General features: G+C 42.6%; 1 protein-coding gene and 1 long non-coding RNA gene across 7 annotated transcripts in view; one reads left to right on the forward strand and one right to left on the reverse strand.

The window, feature by feature from the left end:
• Positions 1-464: 464 nt before the first annotated feature.
• synrg (synergin, gamma) overlaps positions 465-25,202 on the forward strand; it is a 30,214-nt gene continuing 5,476 nt past the window's right edge. For 2 of the 6 annotated variants that reach the window (XM_019861401.1, XM_019861402.1), the window contains exons 1-20: positions 465-554; positions 2,175-2,215; positions 3,415-3,584; positions 3,782-3,909; positions 4,530-4,635; positions 4,720-4,831; positions 5,487-5,849; positions 6,834-7,109; positions 8,873-8,953; positions 9,408-9,604; positions 9,816-10,055; positions 10,674-10,813; positions 11,489-11,595; positions 11,729-11,791; positions 13,537-14,418; positions 18,641-19,159; positions 20,874-21,037; positions 21,122-21,175; positions 22,317-22,413; positions 22,478-22,626. In XM_019861401.1, coding sequence (XP_019716960.1) covers positions 520-554; positions 2,175-2,215; positions 3,415-3,584; positions 3,782-3,909; positions 4,530-4,635; positions 4,720-4,831; positions 5,487-5,849; positions 6,834-7,109; positions 8,873-8,953; positions 9,408-9,604; positions 9,816-10,055; positions 10,674-10,813; positions 11,489-11,595; positions 11,729-11,791; positions 13,537-14,418; positions 18,641-19,159; positions 20,874-21,037; positions 21,122-21,175; positions 22,317-22,413; positions 22,478-22,626 — 3,924 coding nt within the window. In that variant the 5' untranslated portion in view covers positions 465-519. The remainder of the gene's footprint in view (positions 555-2,174; positions 2,216-3,414; positions 3,585-3,781; positions 3,910-4,529; positions 4,636-4,719; positions 4,832-5,486; positions 5,850-6,833; positions 7,110-8,872; positions 8,954-9,407; positions 9,605-9,815; positions 10,056-10,673; positions 10,814-11,488; positions 11,596-11,728; positions 11,792-13,536; positions 14,419-18,640; positions 19,160-20,873; positions 21,038-21,121; positions 21,176-22,316; positions 22,414-22,477; positions 22,627-25,202) is intronic. The other 4 variants (XM_019861405.1, XM_019861407.1, XM_019861403.1 and 1 more) reach the window with 3 other exon arrangements.
• Positions 5,820-11,834, reverse strand: LOC109510806 (uncharacterized). The gene is made up of 3 exons (XR_002167194.1): positions 11,823-11,834; positions 7,132-7,136; positions 5,820-5,918 (listed from the first exon to the last, which is right to left on the reverse strand). It is a non-coding gene; the product is annotated as an uncharacterized LOC109510806 (long non-coding RNA).

Raw genomic sequence — 25,202 nt, forward strand, 5'->3', positions numbered from 1 at the left:
GGACACCCTAGCCCTGGTGGAGCGCCATACATAATTACAGGTTAAAGTAAGGGGTATGGTGTTTAATTAAGTTTTCAAGCAAGAGTTAGGGTTTCAAGTTTGGAGTTACAAATTACAGAATCAAGACAGGGTTGGCTTTCAAAGTTAGATTTCACATGAAGTTTTCAATTTTAAGGATTCCAATTAGGGTTTCAAACCAAGATTAGAGTGAGGGTGAGTGTTTCAAAGTAGGGTTTTAGCCAGGATTCGGGTTTCCAACTTGGGTTTGGCTTGCGTTGCTTCTACTGTTCCACTGTGGCATTCAGCCTGGGAACAATGCAACTGCTTTGTCTTGACACCCGATGGCCGCCGTCGCCGCGGTTGTAATGCCAACAAATAGATCAACACCGACACCTATGGGTCAATATATTCACTGACATAAACCGTCATTATAATGCGCCTGCGAGGCTAAACGCTGGGTTTAGACTGAGTTGACGATTGAATGACGTCAGTGCCGTCCTAGCTACTGCCCTTCTCAAGATGGCGCTGCGGCCGGGATCAGCTGGAGGCGGCAGGTACTCGAGCACCTTTACAACCTCTTTATTCCCAATTTGTCACGTGTTTTTGACATTTATCCACCTTTTACACTCGTTTGGCCTTCAAGCGGTCACCGTGGTGGCTTTAAAGAGACGGCGACACCGGTTGCTTTTGTGATCGAAGCCGAGTGACGAGAGGGCTGATTGCCATAGCTAACGTTAGCAGCTGTTTCTTGTCACAAGAGGATTCCAACACTACAATTAAGATAGATTGACGCCTAATACCGTTATTATTTTTTTAATCAATAATAATACGACTCGAGCCAGCTTTCATGTGTCGTTATGACGTCAAATGTGAGTGATGATGTCGCCTTAATAATGCTAATATGCACAGGAACCGACTCATACTAGAGGTATTCAAATACAAATACAGTACTGCACTGTAATGTTCAAAACAAAATGTCCTTGAATTCAAAACGACAACCAAAAATCTACGACTTAAGTAAAATCAAACATTCTAATCTCCTTCTTGTCCTTGAATGAAATAAAACAAAACATGATCGCTGTAAAACTAACTTGTAAACTACACGACAGCAAGAGGTGCTTAGAAACAAATAAATAGAAATAAAGAGCTCAATTAACACTAATCAAAAGAGACGTTATAAAAGATATTTATCACGAGTACTGTTCAGGTACCAACATTTGTACAGTTAAGATGTAAGAGTCTGGGAAAAGTGGCATTTAGCTTTGGAGATTTGATTTCCATCGAGGCCTCCTCACTTTAACAATACTTTCTTGACACCAATGACTACTTTCCTATTAGCCAGGGGGTTGGTGCCATCTTTGTGACACCTTAGGGGATTGCATTAAGAGTAAAAAATATGCAATAGGTTAGTTTTTCCGTGAATAGCCCTAAATTGTGCAGAAAAAAAGTGCCTTGAAATAACTTTCAAGTGAGTTATCAGCTGGAACAAAATTCTGAAAATAAAATTAAATTACTTTAGACATACTATAAAGGGGGAACTATTCGGTAGGCGAAGTCTGTGGATCAAAAATATTTAGCCTTGCGTATCTGTGAGCAGGTCACCAGACCTGCAAACTATTTATTCATTTTCATACATTTTTCATGTCATGAGCCTCAGTTGCGTAAATAATGAATGACTGGATCACACCGATACAGCACAAGTGAAACAGAAGCTCAGCCAGTGTGGGTGGAAAGATCATGGATGCAGTTACTCTTGGTATGTGTCACATGATGACAGCTGTATCATCAAAGCCCATAAAGGTGCATTTTGAGATCAAAACTCGCCTAGCTGTAGAAAAACATACGAGATGAATATGTACGTCAGTGGCAGTAAATGATTGGGTTCTAGTTGACAAGTAAAAATATACATGGTAGAGGGAGTTAACAAATGAAGAATGAAATATTTGTGTAAAAGTAAACTCTACCACACACATTAAAACAGTTGAAAAGTTCACTGCTGTCCCAAAAGGGTCATTTCTAAGTAACCGCACCACACACATGGAAAACATAAAATTGCCTGGCTGATGCCAAGCTTTGGAATTGTAGTTAATACCAGCATCTATTGAGTCATACAATGGCACGTGTACTAAGGAAATAGAGTTCATTAATTACGTGTCTCATTACCTGTTTTTTAGTTTCATGTATCCTGTTGGAGGGAGTTTGGGACCGCCACAAGGTGAGTCACAATATATGTTATCAAGCTTTTATTGTTTTTTTAAAAATTCTTCATTTTGACAGCAATTCACGGAGATTTCTTTTAATGTGTCATACGCGAAAATCCCATTGGATATTAAAATGTCTATATTTTATTAGGGCCTGACCGATTGTTGATTTTTTTGAGGCAAATACTAATGCCGATTTTAGGCACAAAAAATACATATTTTCTGTGGAATTTTTTTTTTTGTCAAGTCTGCGGAAGACTTTTTTTTATTTTTATTTATTTAAAAAATCTCCTTAAACTTTTTTTTTTCTTCATAGCTTACATACTTAGGTTGATGCACACTGTTTTACACTGACCACATGGCAGTAAAGGGAGAGGAGATGAAAAATACTGTAATGTGATCAATCGTCTTCAGTTCTTAACGATAAATGGCATCTTGCAGAATTGAAATAAACACAATAACCCGATGTTATCCACAGTCAAGTCTGCAAAGTTTTTGATTTTTTTTCCCCTTCTCCTAAAATGGTGGAAGCACATGGTGGCTCCAGAAGGCTGCGGTTGTCATTTAACTCAATGTTTGCACTGGCAAACATTGCAAACGATTCAAAATTTTTTTTCCACACCTCTCATTTTGCTCCACCGTGTCGAAAAACAGATTGACTTCTAACTGCTCTCGTGTCTTTCCCCAGCCGCTCGACAAATTGAATCACAAAGTCATCAACTACATTTTTTTATCAACTTTTCCCTCAGTGTGTTCCAGTGGTGGGAAAGTAGATATACTTATCATAGGTACAATCCCCCCAAGTGCTTTTCCCACCTCTGGCGTGTTTCAGATTAGACCAGGGGTGTCAAACTCATTTTTGTCACGGGCCTGATTTTTAGTGACAGTTTCCCTTGGAGGGCCATTACGACTGAAACCATATAAAGAAGGCAGGAATAACGGTTTATTCACCGATTGTTGAAGTTACTGTAATGAGGGGTTTGGTCACAAGAAAAGGCTCACAGTATCACTCTTCGTTATTAGAAATGAGAATTTGAAATGTTGGTACTGCATCATGAAAGTTGACATCTTTGATTTGCTTTCGCGGGCCACATCAATTGATGTGGTGGGCCACATCTGGCCCCCGCGCCTTGAGTTTGACACCTGTGGATTAGCCAGTCATTCTGTTAGTATACAGCAAAATGTCATTTTTTGCTGCTTGTTTTGTGTGCAGGCTTGGTCCCCATACAGCAGCAGCAGCAGCAGCAACATCCACACCAGCCACAGCAGCAGCAACAGCAGCATCAGGGCTTCCCAATGGTTCAGGTCATGCAGCCAAATATGCAAAGCATGATGGGAATGAACTTTGGGGGACAGATGCCTCCAGGAGCCATGCCAATGCAGGTGGGTTTCTTGCAAACATTTACTCACTGTTACGGGGGGGGTGACTAGCATTTCCATTAATTACAGCGAGGAAAGGTGATTTGAGGTAATCTGATTGTTTTGCGTTGCAAGCGTGCTCACGGAACAAATTAAACTTGCATCACAAAGCACCACTTTAGAGATAGCAGGCAGATGAAGCCTTCATTTGTATGTAACAGGCCAGGATGGCGATTGGGATGCAGACCCCCGGAATGCCGTTCTTGGGCCAGCCCCAGTTTATGGGCATGAGACCTGCTGGCCCACAGTACACCGCCGACATGCAGAAGCAAATGGCAGAGGAACATCAGTAAGAAACGAGCAACTTTTCTCTCTCTCTCTCTCTCTCTCTCTCTCTCTCTCTCTCTCTCTATTTGTTTGTTTGTGTGTTTATTTATTTTTCATGAAACCTTACATACCAGGCAGGGCATCGCCTTCAAAAGTCAGAGACCCCAATAGAACATGAGGTTTGGGACCCCAAGTGGAAATAAATGCCTGCACCTCACAAATAATTTTTTTATCAAATTAATTGATAGAATAATTGGTCGAATACACTAAATTAAAACTAATCGATTGCTGCGGTCCGAATTTCCACCATTTAACATTCACGGGTAGTTTACATTAATTTTTTTTTTTTAGCAATGCTACAATAGAATTCCATCAATAAATGTTTTTATTTTTGTGAATTTTGGGTCACTCAAGAAAAAGTCATCAAAAGTTCAGGCTGAAAGAATGACTGATAGGATTTTTATATTTTCGTAAAATGTTAAAACAGGTCAGATTTGGCCGAGACAGTAGGTAAGGGTAGAAGTAATAAAAACAGAGAGAGTCGTCTGCTTTCCACTTTTTTCAACAAGAACATCTTTGATCTATTTATAGAATGGTATTCTCAAGGGTGTCCGCGTTACAATTCCATTTTATTGTTTGAAGGAAGCGTCTGGAGCAGCAGCAGAAGATGCTTGAGGAGGACAGGAAACGGAGGCAGTTTGAGGAGCAGAAGCAGAAGCTGAGGCTGCTCAGCAGTGTCAAACCCAAGGTGAGAAACATTGTCGCTGGCATTGTTTATCTTGCTTTTGTTACCAGTCTCTCATATTTTAGTCTTCTTTTTTGGCTACTCAAGACAGGGGAGAAGAGCCGGGACGACGCCCTGGAGGCGATAAAGGGGAACCTGGACGGTTTTAGCCGGGACGCCAAGATGCATCCCACGCCGTCATCACAGAGCAAGAAGCCAGGTACAGTTTCACCTTCGTGATCTGACGACAACAGGGGTCGGCAATTAAACCATAAAAACACAATTTATAATTTAGGGTAATGTAAGATAAGATAAACTGGAAATTAATTGAAAGTGTTTAGTGATCATAGCTTGTGGTATATTTTGGATTTAAATGATTTATTTAGGCAATTATAAACAATTTGGTGGGTGGCATCAAATATTTTTGGCGGGTCTTTACTTTGGCTCTGTATTATTTATAGTTAGTATTGTTACAACAACTTACTCAATCCCGTAAGTGAGTAAAAGTGTAAAATTAAAAAAAATATTAATTTGGTCTGTTTTTACTTTTAGGATAACCCTAAGTGCAAACATGAATAAATACATAAATACATAGGAGCCAATTTTAGTCAAAAGCGAGAAAACATGGCTAAATCAACCCAACAAATATTATAGGGCTCACAATGTAAATAATCAAAATGCTTGTTGACCCTGATTAAACAATGGAGTGGTCTGCATGTGTCCCGCAGACCATACTTTGCCCACCCATGCACTAGAATCTATTACAGCGCCCTCTTCTGGGAGGAATAACTGGATTCTGCTGTTTGATCCTGACTTCTTCAAATCGTGCGTGTGTGTGTTTATGCTGCATCGTCACGATTTGTTCACTCTTGCAGACTCGACTTCATCACCATCATCATCATCATCATCCCTCTCGTCTGTTGCCACTCCCTCCCTCCCCCCGCCTTTGTCCGAGGACAATGATGAATTTAGTGACTTTCAAGGGCCCGCCTCCCCCTCCTCCTTCCCTTCCTCTTCCTCGACGGGCTCCTCCCACAGGAGCGTCATGATGGGCTCCCTCACGACCGTTTTCCCCGAGGAAGACGAGGAGTTCAGTGACTTTGTTCAGGGACCTGTCGGTTCCGCACACTCGCACCTTTCCTCTCAAGTCCACCCTTCCCTCCCTTCCTCTGTGTCCATTCCCACTGCCACTCCTCCACACTCTGTCATCAACAGCACCTCGCAAACTTCATTTCAAGGTAATTTTTTCTTTTGCTCATCTTCCATCCGCCCTTAATTTCACATGGGATAGGTACAAGGTTTTGGTACTCCGGCGTGGTTCATAAGGCCTAAACTGAGTACGGCCTACATCTCCAGTGTGTTTATTCTGCAGTGGTTAAAACCACACCAGAGAAGCACAACAGCCTGCCCTTCCTGGGACAATCCAAACAATTTTTTTTTTTTTTAAAATTTGAACTTGTCTTTTTTTCACTGATAGGTGCATCACAGCAGCTACAGTCTCGACTTATTCATAATGTTGGAAAACAAAGTACTTCCAAGTGGCAGAAAAGTGAGTGACTACCGCTGAACTGAAATGACAAAACAATTATGGGGTTATGCCACCAAAAGAAAGAGGAAAAAAAAAAACAAGTTTAACCATCTGAACCTGTGAGTGAGAAGGTGAAATGGAATGTCATATACTTGGAGAGCTTGTGAGATAAAGAAGCTAATTTTAAAGGAACAGATCGACAACTAAACCTCCATCGGGTATGCGCAGGACATTTTCTCTGGTATGTATAAAATCTTAAGTCACGTTGTCCCCGAGTCATTTAGCAAACCATATTGGCTCGCCTGCTAGCTAACATCAGTTCTAAACAGTGTTCATTTCAACATCAAAATAGCAACAGAAAGGTCAATTCATTAGCCAGTGCCTCGGTGATACTGACACTATCTGAATTTCCATCAACTTAGTGAGCTCAACTAGCTACCTCCCAAGCAATTTTACCTCATTCAACATCTTCTCGACTCACACCTTCAAAGTATGGTGAGCGAAGTGGTACAATCTGACACCGCTGGAACTTTTGCCACCTGGAAGTACATATGTTGAAAGGTTTATAATCCTAGGCAACAGCGCCCATTCACACAGACGAGCATCGCAGGAACTATAAACATTTTTAACAGTTGTCACGTTTGAATCAAAGAGGCAGGTTACCTGATGGAAAAACACGCTTGTTCCCCGCTAGGTCCTTCCCTTGAAGAGAAGCTTTTCTCCTCTTGCGACCTCACGGCCGGCAAGACAGCACACTTAAACTTTAAACCCAGGCAGACTTTGACAGAAATGAGTCCCAGAGCTAGAGTTTCCACTCAGTTTCAGAGCAGCAGTAAGGCCAGGAATTGGGCCACGGCCTCCGGGGACTTGAGTCTTGAGTCGGTCTTCGTGACTGAAAGGCTAGCCAAGGCCTCCGCATCGGAGCCCGCCGTGGCCTCGACAGCTTCCAAACCTTCGCCTCCAAACAGCGGTGAGAGACGCCCATTTCTTACCGGACCTCTGCAGCTTCTTCTGCCACTAAAATCGCAGCTTCCTGTCTTCTTCTACTGCGCCGTTGTTGGCTTTTATAGCACGTTTTGTTGGCAGTCAAATCAAGGCAAGGTGACATCTTCAATAACTGTGATCATGGTCAAGTGGGGCATTCAGTGGCCGTAATTTCAAACCTTGATACCTTTTCTGCTACACTCTCTGTATTTCCAGGTTTTCTGCGTTTATAGTCTTTGTTGCGCTCTTATGGAAATCCTTGTTGTTTCATGCTTCATGCTGCCTGCTTTGGACTAACATGGTTGCGCATTTTACTGTTATGTTCTTTTGTGTCATCAAGGCAAACGCTGAGGCTCTTCATCGAAATTCCAGCATTTAAGTTACTAATGATGTGCAGTGGTACCTTGTCTGACAAGTTGAATTCGATGTGTGGCCAAGCTCAATTCACGTGTGTTTCAAAGTTGAAGAATTTTAGGGGGGAGGGGCTATCCTCTCTTAGCAATCAAAACGTAACCTCGGCAACATATAGTGGAATCTTGGCATTGTCGTTTGGAGTTAATCAACTGACGGTGATTAATTTGTCGGTTTTGTTGCCGATCCTTGAATTTAGTTGTCAGGAGCGCAAAACCGAGTATTTGTTTCTCCTTAGCCCCCAATGCAGTTCTGAAAAGCGTTTACACTTGTCCGTCAGCGCTAATGAAAGACCCGCCAGTCCATCACTCCATCGGTGATGGATCGCCATTTTTGCTGGCGGACTGATAACTGACTACGGACCGCCGCAGACACAAAAAAAAAGACGGGGGGGGCATTTTGGGCACAAGCAGGAGGAGGAGCAGTAATATAATCATTTATAGCTTTTTTTGTGTAAAGTGGTCCACACTGTTTCTAAATGAATTAAATTGTGTCCTGTTACCAGTGTAAATGTTTCTTTTTTTTTTTTTTTTCCAACTAATTTTCCTAAAGTAGCAGTGTCGAAATGCAATTTAGCAATGGAGGAAGCGTTTAAAAATGAACGATGACAGACTGGGCCACCCCGAAATAATGACGACTCACGTTGACGTATTTCCGTGTCCTCCGCTGGCGAATGACAGTAGCTCACCACTAAGTATGACTTCTATTTTGCTGTTAGCAATTGCCAGTCTTCCCTAATATTTATTTTTGTATGTCAATGCCAAAAGTTGAGTTTTATGACTTTAGTGCGTTTGTTGTGATGTCACGTCGCATTTGTGCAAGTGTGTTATTTGGGCTAATGTTCCCGGTAATGGTGGTTTCGGTTGAATATTTATCTGGAGGTGCTTATGTATCGTGGGTTCATGATTCTGTACATGCCAAATGCATGGTGTTGATGCCACTTTAAATGGAACCTATTTGCTATTACAAACCCGTTTTAGTGGGGGCTTGGTCAATGTTGTTTGCATCTTTTTATTAAAAAAAATAAATAAAATTGAAAGATGAAAAACGCCGAGTGATGGCTTGTAAACTTGTAAGTTAAGGTACCATTGTGTTTGCTTCAAACCATGAAATAGGTCAGTACAGTTGAATCCCTGGTAGTAGCTCACGGGATAATTACATTTTTGGGTGTTAAATCTGCATCGAGCTTTCCCGAAATGATTTTTGTGGAATTTTGGATACCAGCGGGAGCTTCGCTGCCAAGAGACTTGGCAACTGTCAACTCGTATTCCCATACAAGGCTGATACTGCAATAAATAATGATGTGCGTGCGTGTTTGTGTGTGTTTGATTACCACAGGGGCTGTTGGTATGTATCCACCACAAGAACATATCCAGTCCATCCCGCCAGCCTGGCTTTACAACGACAGCCTCATCCCAGGTAATCGTTGGATTTAGATATGTTGAACTGGTGGTGAATTTGTACCTTCTTGGGTGGAATCTTCACGGTGATGTTCACACAATCAAAGGCATACTGTTACTATGTGTGTCAAATTCACACATTCCAAAGTGACACACTTAAAAAAATAAAATAAAAAAATTCTGAGCTCATATCGGCCGATTTATTGATCGGGCTGTTTTGTTTTCGATTGGTATTGATCACGTATTGTTTTATCACACAGCCATAATTGCAAATTAAAAAATGGGTTCACTTACGATACTTTTTTTATAATGATCAATTTCTGAGTAGTCCCCAATAAAACATCATGTATTTGCACCAGTGCCCAAGATACTGCTTAAAATGGTTAGTAATGAGTTAAAAAAAAAATGCTATTTTGTGTGAAATTGAAGTTGTTGTTCTGAACAAAGAACATTTTGTGCTTTTCTGCCCTCAGAAATGTTCAAGAAGGTTCTAGAGTTCAGTATGACTCCGGCTGGGATTGACACTGCCAAGCTGTACCCGCTACTCATGTCTTCGGGTCTTCCCCGGGAGGCTTTGGGCCAAATTTGGGCATCCGCCAACCGCACAACACCTGGCATGCTTACAAAAGAGGAGCTCTACACTGTGCTGGCGCTGATTGGTGTGGCGCAGGTAAAACTGTCGTGACAGAAGGGCATTTTGATGTATTGAATTGAATGGCCTTTATGTATATATTTATTTGTTTGTGGTAAAATTAAATATAAAGGACATCAAGGACGTGACTGTTGGGATCAGTAATAAGATGGGCTAAAGTGCAATGTTGATGTTAAAAAAAAAAAAAATTTTTTTTGGTTGTCGGTGTGTGTGTGTGTGTGTGTCTCAGAGCGGCCTGCCTGCAATGAACGTGGAAATCCTCAGTCAGTTCCCGTCTCCGCCGGTGCCCAACCTGCCGGCCCTTGCTATGGCCTTAGCCCCCATCATGCCCCAGCACCAGCAACCCATGATGACCCACCAGCCAGTGTCCATGCCCATGCCCACCCCACCCTCTACAGGCATGCCCCCCATGACGGTGGCACCAGTACCAGCACCCACCAACTTCATTGCAAGTTTCCCTCCTGTTCAGGTAGCACTTGATCTATTGTGACCCGTGACTGCCCCAAATTACGAGTTTTTTCCACTTACTAGTCACTGCTCTTTGATTTTTTAAAAAATTTTTTTTGGGGGGGGGGGGGGGCAAGCAAAAGTCTGGCTTAAGAGGGACCTTTTTCTTGCCATGGTTTCTTAGAAGATGAGTGTTGGGAAGAAGCAGTGCAGTGTGCAATTTGGCAGACAGCAAACAGGTCTTCAAAAGAGATGCCTGGTGTGCTAGCTTCAAGCTGCTGATTGTCATGCCAGCTGATATTTCCTCAAAAACTAAAGAGAATTCTACTGTATCTGTCTTATGAAAGTTCGCTAGCTCAATGCTGACAAAAAAATGCTAAATGCAGACTAAAGAAACTACTACTACTAATTGTATTTAATTATGTTGTTACTCCAGTACTGTTGTTTGATTTTATAACAGATGCACAAATCTCCATAGGACAATTTTTTTTCAGAAATATATATGTAATTTACTTGGTTGAAATTCACACCTGAAGGGTGGGCAGGCATTCCGGAGACATAACTGTTTGTTTACAAGCTATTGAAAATTAATTTTCCCTAATTGGTCTCCTGTATTGTTCTGTCCACCCACACCTGAAAGGGGACCAAAGTGGAAGACGACGACTTCCAGGACTTCCAAGAGGCTCCCAAAGCTGGCTCTGGCGACCAGGCGTTCACTAATTTCCAGGGGGAATCAAGCGCAAAGTTCCCCGCCAGCTCGGCGGTGCAGCATCAAAACAGGTAACACGTTCATATTCAGGATCAGCGCTTCCTCATTTAGGTGTTGTCATCCTGCATATTTTGATCGGTTGAGTGTCAGATCGTCAGCGATCATTTCTATCTTGGCGGACGCTGCTTAGCATAACAATGAGTTTGGGTCAGCTCCTCATGAATTAATTTCAGCGGGCGGTCGATACGTGCACTTCTCTGTATCTGTACTTCACCAGCCCAAGCGCAGAGGCTATTTTACATCAAGAGATGAAGATCTGGCGGAACTAAATTTGCTGGCAGTTTCCTTCATATTTGTAAGCACGGCAGAGATTTGTGCTGGCACGTAAGCTTTTCACACTGAGTGAGTGCAGAGGGAAAAGGGCTTAAACAACCTTGAATACACCGAAGCACAAAACTATTTTATTTTATTATTATTATTATTATTTTTTTTTTTACGCTTGAACATCTTTCCAGTACAGACCCTGTACAGTGAATTCAGAGATTTGTTTCTAAATACGTTAAGTATTCTTTCAGGATAATTGCTGAAAACATATGCCAAGACCGAGAACTTTGTACGGGAAATGTTCACCACTTTGCAATCTTACTTCCGACATACTCTGCAAACTTTCCTTCAAACGTGAGCTTCAGCCCATAAATTCATATTAATGTGATGGTTACGTAATTGCGCTACCTAATGTCTTTCAGCGTACCTGCCATGTTGACTCCTCTGTCCGGAGCCTCCTCTGATAAGTACGCCGTCTTCAAGCAGCTGTCTGTGGATCAGCCCACAGAAGTCCCGCTCCCTACCTCAGGTACAAGTTTCACTTGTGTGTGTGTGTGTGTGTGTGTGTGTGTGTGTGTGTGTGTGTGTGTGTGTGTGTGTGTGTATATGTCTCACTTTTTTTTTTTTTGTGTGTACACGTTACCCCCCCTCCCCCCATCTAGATGGAGGAGACAAATATAGTGTGTTTAGACACTTAGAAACTCCGACTGACAAGAAACCACTAGGTAAGATGCCGTCTCACCATTTAGTGTGTACTCACACTCAGCCGGGGATTGTCAAACTTTTTATGTCAAGCACCGCAAAAAAACATAGCTCTCCACGATCATGACCAATATGAAATCATCTTACCTTGTATTTTAAAGACATTTTAAAGCTGTAAAGAAGTGGGCAAAACACGGTACCGATTGCCCAGTGTGAGTCCACCCTAAATTATGAACCCAAAAGCACGGACTCGAAAGTGATGATTCGATAACTTTTTTTTTTTTTTTTTTTTTTTTAACTCCTTCATTGTTGATCCCAATTGTTTTTCGCCTCCCTGTTTCATTAGAACACTTTGCAATGGGGACCAGTCTTACAAGTCCAGTAAGTCATGCTCTCAGTCTGCAGTGTGCCAAGTGCCTCCCGTCCAGTTCATACAACATTGGATGAACTACTGCTCCTTTTTAAAGTGTATTCTGAGTGCTTCTGCTTCACACATGACTGCAGAGAGTCTTGTGATCTTCTCTGGACAACTATTAATAACACCTCATCCATGTGATCTGATGGATTCATTTCGATTATTTTTTTTCCCCCCCCAAAAGGAAATTTTGAAAACAAAAAAAACAAAACAAAAACCCAACAGCTTGTGAGTGTCTATATATCTGGTGGTGCAACCCCATCAGAATACGTTTTTGTCATCAGGTCAGCAGGAGTCACCCGAAAGCCGAAGGTCGATTAACTGTCACTGGCAGACATTTTTTTAAAGGATTTAGGTTTTTCTCAGATCCTTCCTCGGAAGTATTTGGCCAGCAGTAGGGCTGCAAGCATTGAGTATTTTGGTATTCGGATATCCTACTGAGAAAAGTCGACTGAATAATGAAGTATTCGAATAAAATAATTTTGATCACTTTTTTTTTTTTTTTTGCCCGGTTAAAGAACAATTCTGAATACTGATGAGAAAATAACTGATATTACTTCATAATGAAGGTCCGATTAGTTTTAATTTTTTTACGTTATCAAGGGCTTTTATTGAAATACAAGCTGTGAATAGCAGCAAACTCCTTCCTTCTCTAGAAAGGGTTGAGTACGGGACAAAGTGACGTCAGAACCAAATTCGTCACATTCATTGCTTAAACAGCAGATTTGAGAAAGCTTGGTTTGCTAACTATTGATCAGTAGGAACTATAACTGTGTCAGGCAAGTTACCAAAAGTGCCGAATCATTTTTGCCTCTGAAGCTGTCTTAAGAAAAGTCCTCCGACAGGTCTTTGCCAACCTACAGGTATATCAGGCACTCGCTTAGTGGCCAGCTGCTAGCCATTAGCTGGTAACAGGCAGCATTTTATACGATGACAGTGTAAATTAAATCCTTAATTTGCGATTGATGGATGACGACGTGTGTCAACTAGAGACTGAATCCGAGTCAAGTCAGCTGCCGCGCGCTACCCGGAATAACTTCAAAATAAAAGGCACTGGTGTCTATGTGTTACCTGCTAAGGTTTGATTTTGAAGTTGGCCTTCTCACCGTGTTATCATCATGCAGAGCATGAACAATTGCTGCGGCTGGCTTGACTGTCTTCCCGACCATGCACACCAAATAAAATTAACCAGTACCCGAGGCAGGAAAAAAAATTCTCACGCATTTTTTAAATCAAAATACTCAAATTACTCGAAGACTCGTTTCACCCCTAGCGTGCCCTTTTTTTGAAGGTTGTAAGTGCTAGATACTCTTTCTGTACCCTACAGTTTGACTTTTGTGTTTTGGTTCACAGGTGAGGCATTTACCGATTTTAAGTCTGTCCAAACTGACGACGGCTTCACTGACTTTAAAACCGCAGACAGCGTCTCTCCACTAGAGCCATCGGAACAGGCCAAGATCTTCCAGCCCCCCTTCCCTTCCGCTTTCCCCAACTCTCAGCCTCTCCAACAACAGCAGCAGCCGCCAGCCGCTTCTCTTTCTCAAGCCAAAAACCCTCTCAACATGGCAGACCTGGATCTTTTCTCCTCTACCCCTCCCTCCGCTCTGCCTGCCACCGACGCACAAGCTGGCTCATCACCTCCTTTTCTCGCGGTCCCACCAGGCGACCCCAAGTCTGACGGCTTTGGGGACTTCGCACTATTTGGCTCTTCGTCCTCAGATGCCGCTCGAGCGCCGGGCGTGGCGGCAGCGGCGCCGCCGCAGGATGACTTTGCTGACTTCATGGCGTTCGGGAGTTCCGGCGGGGAGCCCAAAAGCGAAAGCAGCGCAGCGGTCCACAGCGAGACCTCCATTCAGCAGAACTCGGACAAGTATGACGTGTTCAAGCAGTTATCCTTCGAAGGCGGTGGCCTGGCCTACGATGACGCCAAGGACACCGGCGACGACTTTGCCGACTTCCAGTCGTCCAAATTCTGCACGGCGCTCGGCGCCTCCGAAAAGACCCTGGTGGACAAGGTGGCCGCCTTCAAGCAAGGCAAGGAGGATTGCGCCTCGGTCAAGTCCCTGGACCTCCCGTCCATCGGGGGCAGCAGCGCCGGGAAAGACGACTCAGAGGACGCGCTGTCGGTGCAGCTGGACATGAAGCTCACCGATACGGGCGGGGACTTGAAGCACGTGATGTCGGACAGCTCGCTGGATCTGACGGGGCTTTCGTCCCACCAGCCACCCGCTACAGGTGAGGAACTAGTGCGCTTGCTCTGGTGAGGGGCCCTCCCACTCATATACAAACACACTTACACACACACAGCCAGCCAGACAGACACACACACACAATGTTCAAACACTCACTATATAGTAACATATCAAATAGGATGTTAAGCATCATCCTCCATTCCAACTTTTAGCATTCATTTCGTCTCATTTATTTATTTATGTATTTATTGATTTGTTAATTTGTTTGTTTATTCTAATCCTCATATTCATGGGAGTTGTTGCTCTATTGCTGCCCACGTTACCCTCCCTCCCTTGTTGTGATAATTTAAGATGTCCACTTGAAGGGGGAATTTGCTGTTTTAAAACCACAAGCGAGATGTGAACGTAGTCTCACTTCGCGAATCTCAGTCTCATGCCTTCTGTCTTCTGGTAGGTTGTTCTTCCTCGAGCGCAGTCTTTTAAAAAAAAAAAACAAACAAAAAAAAAAACTGCAAAGGCCCCCTTTAAGTGTTACTGAGGTGATTTATTGTTTACATTTGCAATACTGTACAGTGTTTAGGGTCTAGGCTCTGCTGTGAAGAGCAAAAATCGCAGTACAATTTGATGCCCACCCAAAAACGTTTGTAATTTTCTATAGATCCCACAAGATGGTAGCAAGGCACTTTTTTCCCCCATTAGACAAGGCTGATATGGCCTGACAAAGTCAAGCTTCCCCCTTTCACTTCACCATCCTGGCCCACCAGTATGCCACGGAACGGTGCCAAAGTAAGATTTTGGCCTGAGCACAAAATGAGTGAATAGGAGTTTTTCAACAAGTAACAGAGAATAGGTTCCCCTAAAATTCTCAACAAATATGCAGACTCACCAATGCCAAAATTTAATTATAAAGTCATTATTTGGCCTTGTTGGTCTGGTCTCTTTTGGTAAAATAAATCAAGATGTATAAAATAGAATTTAATTACTCGGCTTGATTGACACAGGACTTGATTTAAAACAGTAGCAATGAGAAAGTGGTGGGGGGTGGGAGGGGTAACAGATTCCAAATACAGTAGCGGTTGCTAAATTACGTTGTTCACACTAACACATTGCGCCCGCCGTTGAGGTTTGTGCTTGTTTTTACATCTGTGTTGCATCTTCTTAACAGAACCCATTCACTCATTGATTCAGCCATTCATTAAGGACATTCGGGATTTTTTTTTTTTCCATACGTGACATGATTTAATCTAGTTGTGCATCTTCATTGCCTTATACAGTAAATGAAGACATGTAGGACAGAAAGAAGTAGTAACACAACGTGGATGCATTCCACCGAAGCTCTGATCCTTCTGTAAATGCTCCTTTCAAGTCTATTTTTGATCTACGACTGCGCCACAGAGCATCTTGTGTTGTTCAGTCCAGTTTGACGCGCCGGCTGTTTCTGAACATGCACATACTCCACGTACTCTTAAAGAGACAGTATTCCTTTTGTCAAGTGGCTTTCCAGTTGGGTGCACAGAAGGAAACTGTTATCGTTGAGTTTTTTTTGGGGGGGGGGGTGAATTGTCACGTCCACTTCGACGGGTTGCTCTTACCCATCATTCTCTGCTTCCTGCTGCCTTTTTCAATTTGTGAAATTGACAAGTACACAGAACATCCCAGATGCCATTTTAGATGTTAGGGAGAAAAATGTACCGGATTTTAGAAGTTTATTTTCATGACAGAAATGGACTCTGTTTACTGTGACATTTAAGACACAAGTGTGTGTGATACCCGGTAGAGTAGAAATTTCAGTTGCTCGTACTGGAGTACCTGTCCTACTAAGGCTACTCTTTCAAACAGTCACTAAGGCAAGAAGTAAAAGGATACTGTCTCTTTAAATATTCCTCTTGGATGTACAGTAATTTAAGTCCTTTTTTGCGGGATGCCAGGGATGTTTGTCTGCTTTCCAACCCTTTGGGTGCTTGATAACTTGACATCATTGTTTAAAAGCATAGAACATAACCAATTTATAGCCTCTGCATTGCATTTTTTGTTTGTCTATTGAGTCCTCAAAGGGTTTATGTAGTATTTCCTCCCTTTGTTTCCCCCCCCAAAACCAAGAAAAAAAAAAAGAGTTGCTTTCCTACCTGGTAGCTGAATGGATTTTGTCACCTCCTCTTCCGATTGACTTATTGGAGTCTGTGAATGTGCCTTCTCACTCTGCTTTTTGTGCTTTTCTTTCTCTTGCGTTTCAGTTTGTTCATTTCTCCCCTTTTGCTCCTGACTCTGCATGTCTTTGTTTAACGCGCACCAAATCTGAAGTCTAGTTTTACACTGTTAGCTTGCCGAAAGCTCTTCTTGTAACGATAGACCTCTATTATTCTACTTTGTGAAACTTTTCTGGCTCTCTTCTCTCATGTTGTGGTAATAAATATTCCTCTTGGTATGGCTCAAAAATGGGTGCCGTCTTATTTTTCTTCTTCTTTTTCTTCCTTTAAATGTTTCACAATACAGCACTAGATCCTTGTCAATTTCACAAATTCTTTTTTTGGGCTGCAGTGGACACAACAAAAAAGTGTTGGTGGTATTTAAAGATGCTGCTGTTTTGTGTGCGTGCGCATTTTGTTATTTATTAGAGAGTAGGGCTTTTATTTGTACATTTAATGTTTTTATACCTATATATATGTTGCATATTTTTCACAATTACTAATTACAGTATTTCATTTAGATATGTAATGTCTTGTTGCATATATTTTTCAAATGACTATGAGAAACTCTAATCCTGTCTTTCATAGAAAACATTTTGAAACCCAAACTATGGTTTTAAACCCTAACACTTGTTGGAGACACTAAACTGATTTGTACTAGCAATAGACCGATGTTTGTTTTTTTTTTCCAAGGCCGATACCGATTATTCATAGTCAAGGAGGCCGATAACCAATATCTGGATCAAATATTAGTTTTCAGTAAAGGGGAACAAATACCCGCTAGGTGTCAGAATGTTCAAAAATACAACCTCCAACTCTTACTTGAAATGTCTTTAAACACTTGTTTATTAATCAGCATTTTTTCAGATTTGAAAAATGTTTCCCCCCCCACCCCCCCACCCCCAAATCATACAACACGACCACCGCCACCAGGCTGCACTGTTGACACAAAATGGAATGAGTCCTGCTCTCATGTTCTTTGTCCCATATTGTCACCTTCTGACTCAATACGCTAATGTCCAGTACACTGAAACCACCCGTTTATCAACGGTGTGGGGGACGGGGCATGCCTTTTTCATCATTGCTACTGGGGGAGCCACATAGGACCTAACCAGATGCATGACAAAAATGCCATTTTATATATGGACAAAATATGTGCTCTTGATACATTTCGTTTTTTAATGCATCTATCCACTCTCCTAAGCCACCAACAAAGGGTTTGAAGCAAACAACAAAATAACCACATACTGTGATTTTTTTTTTCTTCAATGCAAGGTGCTCTCTTGCATTAAATTGATCATTCAAGGATGGCACAAAACTGCTGAACAAGAAACCAACATGAAGTGCAAGTACTCATTTTGTACATACATAGATATATATATTTTTTTTTCCCACAAAAAAAACAACTCACTCATAATGTTGATATTATTGAGGTATTTTAATTTGTCTTGCATGTCATTCCAACCCCAAAAAAAATATGAGGCCTACTCAAGTTGTAGTATAGGGCAGTATAAGCACAACTAAAACATATCTGCCATTTGGTGGTGAATGGTGATATTACAACATCAAACTGCAGTTGACCGCTGCATATTTGCAGTTCAGTATGGGCAGATTTGAATATTTGCGAGGATAAATAAATTCTCAATAGTTTTTCATATTGTATTTTTCCATTTCATTCCAGTCCCCCCCCCTACATTTTCCCCCTTTTTAATGTATATTGAATGTCTATCAGCTATTTTTAAAGATAATTTTATTTGGGTGGGGTGCATAATAAAAATATATCTCCCCCCCCCCAAAAAAAAAAATGTGTGTGTGGGGGGGGGGGGTGAATGCCTTTCAGAATGTGGTCAACTGGTGAGCATATAAATCCCACCATAATACAAGGAGTGGCCACCAGTTGCCACTCCCTGTGTTATAGTCTGTCAGAGAGAAGTCTATCATTAGAACAGAAGAGCGATGATTTGAGGACACAACACAATTGGATAAGATAGGAGTCAGTCTGTCATCCATCCTCGGTTTGTCACGGCAGCGTCGTCGCTATTTCCAGGAAGCACTGGCATGTTTGTGTTGTCATTGCAGAGGGAGACGACATGAAATTTGACCCGTTTGGGACCTCGGGCCTCAGCAGCCTGGCCAATTACGACTGGTCAGACCGAGAGGACTGCGTCACTAGCGAGCTCCAGAAGCCGCGGGGCCACGGGGGTGCCGGCCCTCCGCTTTTTACACCCACTCAAAAGGCCGAACTGAACTCTGAAAGCGTCTCTGCCGCCCCGCCTGCCAACATCGCCTCGTCCCTCGACGCCGAAGATGACAAATCCAAAGCCTTTGCCAACTTCGATGGTAGAGAACAGCAAGGCGGCAAAGACGAAGATGACTTCGGGGACTTTGCAAGCACCGTTTCCGAGAAGCCCGACTCACCCGTTGAGGGTGGCTTGGAGGCCAACCTGAGCGAGAACTCGGACGACTTTGGCGCCTTCCAGGGAGACAAGCCAAAGTTTGGCAAGTCTGACTTCCTGAAGGCTAGCGCTCAGCCCAAAGTCAAATCCAGCGAGGAGATGATCAAGAATGAGCTGGCCACATTTGACTTGTCTGTTCAAGGTCAGTTCTTTTTTTTGTTACTGTTGCTTTTTTCCCCGTGTACCACAAGTTCCTATATATGAAACGTTTATTCGGTAAGAAATGAGCAAAACTTGAGTCTTTGCTCAAATTGTGTTGTGTTTCTAAGCAAAATACACACACAGCCCACAAAAACCGCAACAAGTGTGCAGTGACAAGAAGACCGTTACGGCAGCTGGAGTGGCGCGGGGATCGATATTGTTCGAGCTGTCAATGCTTCTGATTCCACTAAAATCGGTCCTCACACAAACGTCTTCTCAGACTTGGTCTAGAATTGGCTGGTACTAAATGAGTTAAATCGATACGTTTGATACTTCAGCCATTTTTGACACTGGATCAAAGCAATGCCTCGATTGGATTTCCAATGTATGACATTACGGCCAATCATAAAATTCGCAAAACATGCAAACTATTGGCCCATTGAAATGATGGAAAGTGTTTGGGTTTTTTTTTTTTATCGTTTTTGTTACTTAATACCCTGTTGCCATTCATTTATTTATTAAGTATTCACTTGATTTTTCCATTGAAAATTGTTGTTCGATAACACTTTTTTTCAGCCAAATACCAGTATTAGTATTTATACTCGCCCATACAAGTACTGATACTGTAAAATTTAATTGAACACAATGACAAAAAATAAACATTGAAGAGAGCTCTTTCCAATGTCGATGATGATTCGCTGATGTCAAACTGCCGCAGGATGGCGCCACCTACTGCCGAGGAGGACTCAGTCAATGTCAAATTATTTTTGCCACAAGTATCAGTGGTTGGTATCGGCAGCTCCACGAGTACCTAATGCTGATACAGATCCCCCGACTCCCATTGTTAAGAAACATCATGAAAATGTCTCTGTAACGTCTCAGAAACATGGAGGTCAGTACGCTGGACGCCCCTTCATTCCCTCTGACTTGGCCCATTAAGGGTGCAATAAAGCTGTCAGGCATTAGATGGCAGTGTTGAGATGACAGCCTTAATGGCACTGATGAATGCTGAGCTCGATCAGCAAAGGATAACACGGTGATAAACCGCATCGTTTCTTGTTTGAGGATGATGTCACGCGCTGCGAATAATTTATTAACGTTTCCCGCGGTGTCATACAAGCTCATTGTGCCCATGATTGATCTCCTTCAGTTGCATTTGATGTGCCTTTGCGCTCTCTTTTGCCCAGCGCAAGTGTAATGGGATCATAGGCAGGCCGGGGAGGGTGACGGATGTCTCCGCGGGGGGGCTGGTGCTGATGGTACTGGCGGTCGTCGTATTGACTGAGCCAGCGCAACCTGCTCACATGCCTCACCTGGCATAGTCTGCTTTCTTGTGGTGACCTGCCAGTATTTGCGGGCTAGAGAGAGGGAGGGAGAGAGAATAAAAATATGTGTGTGTGCAAATATTAATCAGACAATCGTTCTATCTGTATTTTATTCATTCATTATATCGGCATCGGCCTAAAAAAATTGATATTTCGTGGTTAATAGTGACTAGTTTGGTCTGTAACATGTCAGAAAAAACGTGGGTCATTGTTTTCCAAATCAAAATAGATGTTTCCAAATTCTTCCTACTATTAAACAGAGCGAGAGTCAGTGGCGGAAGTGTCCGAAGCTCCTAAAATGTCCCATTTTTGCTCGCAGCACAAAGCCACAATTATCACCCCAGTCAAAATACTGTATCCGTTTAAAGTTCTCCCCTGTCTGATCTTCAGGCTCCCACAAGCGCAGTCACAGCCTGGGAGAGAAGGAGATCGGCCGCCTGCCCGCATCGCTGCCTCCCGAGCAGCCCTTCCGAGACCGATCCAGCACCTTGAGCGAGAAGCCCACCTTGCCCATCATCCGGGACAAGTACAAGGATTTGACGGGGGAAGTGGAGGTGAACCTCAGGCCCACTATTACAACCACTAAATATCACATTTTCTGAAAAGACTTTGAAATACACCACTTTGTGATGTCGCAGGAGAGCGAGCGCTATGCTTACGAGTGGCAGAGGTGTTTGGAAAGTGCTCTTGAGGTTTGTACTGATTCAACACCCATGTCAATTTCATTTACAACAGGGTACGCCTATGTGGAAAAATAACTCCTTATCGTCCTCTAAATGGTGTTTAGGCCATGTGGGGCTGAACCATTAATTTTTTTTTTTTTCTCAACGTCCACAGTTCCCAAACACAAGCACTAAATTAATTTGCATTGCAACAAATTTATTATAAATCAATGTTCTGACCTGACGGATTGGGCTTCGGCGAATCTAAGGGCAACTGAGTCATGAACCAATATTAAAAATGAGATCTCGACACCAATTAGATTTGCTAACTTACTCAACACTTGCAGTTTTTTTAAACGCTCAGTCAGTCATGATTTAGATAGCAACAATAACGCAAACAAATCTCTGACTTTATCACTTCAACTTTTCATGAAATATGGAAACATGGACTGCACTTCTTAAGCATTCAACTTATCTCGACATACATGAATAAAAAATAAAGACCAAAGCTGACCAAAATTTTTTTTTTCTTTTTGCATTCTGCTACATCGCAGTGTCACTTTGACTTCGATTAAATGTTCGGCCCGAGTCCCAAATGTTATCCACCTGGGCTTTTGCCCGTGTTAATAGGAGCTCCTCCTCTCACTTCAACATAGCTCCTTAGCAACAAATGGTGCTTTTTCCCTACTTTTCAATTCACCACTATGCATAGTTTTAACATTCAATTAAAATGTACGTTCAAATGAAATGTATTGCACACAAGACTAAGGCAAATTCTACCAAAATGTTTTTGAAAACTAGCAGTTCAACAAGGTTAAATTGCCAGCGTATCGTACTTGACAATTTAAGACACCTGAGCTGTGTGACCAAATTCACCAGATTTAAAACAAGTTTAGACAGCTGTTAACATTTTGTAAAAAATTTAGACAGCCGTTAACATTTTGTACAGTTTGAACAGAAGCGGATTTATTCAAGTGATTCTTTCACCTACCACTAGAGGGCGCCTGCGCACCACTAGTGTTCCACTGCTTTCATGGTCGTGTGTTGGACACTGTGTACTCAGAAGAAAAGTACAATAGAATTTTTCAACCTTAAAGTAATAAACATTTTTTGAAACTGCTTTTTAAAATAAATGCGAGGTAGCCTAATGGCCTATCTTCCCCACACGAAGGTCATCACCAAAGCCAACAACACACTGAACGGCATCAGCAGCTCCTCTGTGTGCACCGAGGTCATCCAGTCTGCTCAGGGGATGGAGTATCTGCTGGGTAAGCGCGCAGACGCACGCGTTCACACGCGAGAGCATGTATGCTAATGACGAGTATGCGTCAGGTGTGGTGGAAGTGTACCGCGTGACCAGGCGGGTGGAGCTGGGCGTCAAGGCGACGGCGGTGTGCTCGGAGAAGATTCAGCAGCTGCTGAAGGACATCAGCCGCGTGTGGAACAATCTCACGAGTTTCATGTCGCTGGCCAAGCTGGTGGTGAGACACGCCGACATCGCGTTGCACACATGCACACTCCAGTTTAGCGACGGTTTTCCTGACTTGAAAAGCAACGTCGAGACGGAAATTGGAATTGGAATTCACCATAAGGTGGCTTTCAGACTTTACCTGTTTTACTCCGAAAAGGTGGAGATTTTCCATTGGACTTAATATTCATTGTTGCAGATTATGTAGAAGTTACGCTGTTCCAGATGCAAATATAGTTTTGCAAATGAACTGAAATCAGACTGTGGTACATGCAAATGACAAAATAGGCGCTCGTTGACTGGGTGGTCAGTGACAGGGTGGACATTTTTGATGTATTTTTTTAACAAACGGTGGAGCTTCACTCAGTGACACAAGTCAGTTAGCAAGTTGAATGTATCCTGTTTAAACTGATTTTAATTTTTTAATATATATCTATTTTTTTTAATCAGTTGAAATTTCTCCTTGACTGGGTGGACACCCTCCAACTGCAACACATACGATAAAAATTACGACACATCGGTGTAAATATTCAACTAGCCCCCGTTTCATCCTCTGTCGAGACGAAAGATGAAACAAAATGGTGGCTGTGATGTCACTGAAAACGCTCGAGGATTTCTTCAAGGGGTACTAATGACAGGATGGACAGCAACTTCAGGGACACATGCAAAATGTGTGGACATACTGTGATTAACGGAGCGAGTGTCCGAGACATGCAAAAAATTTTGCATACATCCGCAGGGGGAAGAACGTGTGCAATGAAAGTCATGTTTTCAGAGATTTACATTGTTGTGCTCATGCGTGCAAACGTTTGGCCACTTTTACGAATTTTATGATTCCGCTACATTTTCAAGACAACCGCGTGATTGTGATGACGACACCATCGGGACTTGATAGTCACATTTGACCTGTCGAATTAATTGACTTTTCTTTTGTTGGGATCAATATGTTCATCGAAGAAAATTGACATCAATGCTAAAACATCTGAATACAGCTAAAAAAAAAAGCTATGCTTGTCTGTCTTTATGAAGACCTGATACCGCCGGTCATAAAGTGAAATATCACAAGATTGGATTTGATAAAGCTGACTTATCCACGAGAAAATGACTCGGGACTTGCTTAAGGCTCGAAAGTTAAGACTTGACGCTTGCACGTGTGGGACTCGATGCCAAATCTCGGTCGGATTGACACACGCCTCCAATTTAGACACTCGCCCACACACACGCTGCCAAACGGACCGGCAACGATGGCATGCCGTCCCAGCGATGAGGCTGCCGATTACATAAATGGAATGTTAGTGAATGAGACTGTGGTCCCTCTCCATTATCTCCGGATCGATCGGCGATTGATTTGGTTGCGGTGCGGCTGCCGCCCATGTTCACGACAGCGGGGATGACAAGAAAGGCGTGAATTTATTTCAGTCGACCGGCCGAAATGAAGCTTTTGTGTGTGTGTGTGTGTGTGTGTGTGTGTGTGTGTGTGTGTGTGTGTGTGTGTGTGTGTGTGTGTGTGTGGCCTTTGCAATTTCAAAATTGCATTTGACTACAGAGCAATGTTGATTTGAATTCCAATAATGTCAAGCGTGACTTTAAGCCTCTAATTGTTTTCTTTTGTGCACCTCCAATGAATACACCAAAAACAAGCCAGAGAAAAGGCCTTTCAGAGCAAAATATTAATTTTCAGATACACATCTGCTTTTTGACATGCCGTTCGCCATTCCCTTCGTGAACCGCATCATCTTTCTTCACCTTTGCGGCACACTTTGTACTACCTCCCACCAAGTCCTCTGCCTATGCCAGCGGTCCCCAACCTTTTTTGCCCCATGGACCAGTTTAACGTCAGACAATATTTTCAGGGACCGGCCTTTAAGTTGTGACGGATAAATACAACAAAATAAGATGATATGCATGAAAACTGTGGTATTTTCGAAACCTAATAATAAACACGGATCATGACATGAGGAATGTGCTATCTGGCCGCAACACTCTCTGGTCGCTATGGTCACGTTTAAACGTGCCTTCAAAATAAGATACACCACAAATAAAAAATGGATGAGAAATATTACTCACTGTCGCCGCATATTACACAGAGTGGGCCTGGTGTGTGAGAATCTCCCGTTGAGAAATCCGTATTTTAAGTAGGACTCCTGATACTGTTTATTAAATGTAGCCTTCTTTTTCTTGAACGTCGTAGGCTCCTGTTCTGTCTCCTGGCTAGGTTTTTTTTTCCCTTACCAAAGATACTTTCCAGAGATGTTTTTTTTTTAAATTAATTAATTTATTTTTTTAACTCATTTAGCTAGCTCCAGGGTTTCATTTTAGCGATAACCGATGACGTGACCGAGAAGCGCTCCTTGACCTGCGTCAAGAGTAACACACAGTAGACGGATGTTATGGAGAATCCGCCGACTTTTCAAAATAAAATATCTGTCGGATTCCGAAATAAATGAATCGGATGTAAGTCATTTATTCTTTCTGTGCGGCCTGGTACCAAATGACCCACGGACCGGTACGGGTCCGCGGCCCGGGGGTTGGGGACCCCTGTCCTATGCCATCCATATGCATACCCTGTCACAGCTTTTGGCCATCACT

Source organism: Hippocampus comes, unplaced genomic scaffold (assembly GCF_001891065.2).
Source record: "Hippocampus comes isolate QL1 unplaced genomic scaffold, H_comes_QL1_v1.1 scaffold122, whole genome shotgun sequence".
Classification (NCBI taxonomy): Eukaryota; Metazoa; Chordata; class Actinopteri; order Syngnathiformes; family Syngnathidae; genus Hippocampus; species Hippocampus comes.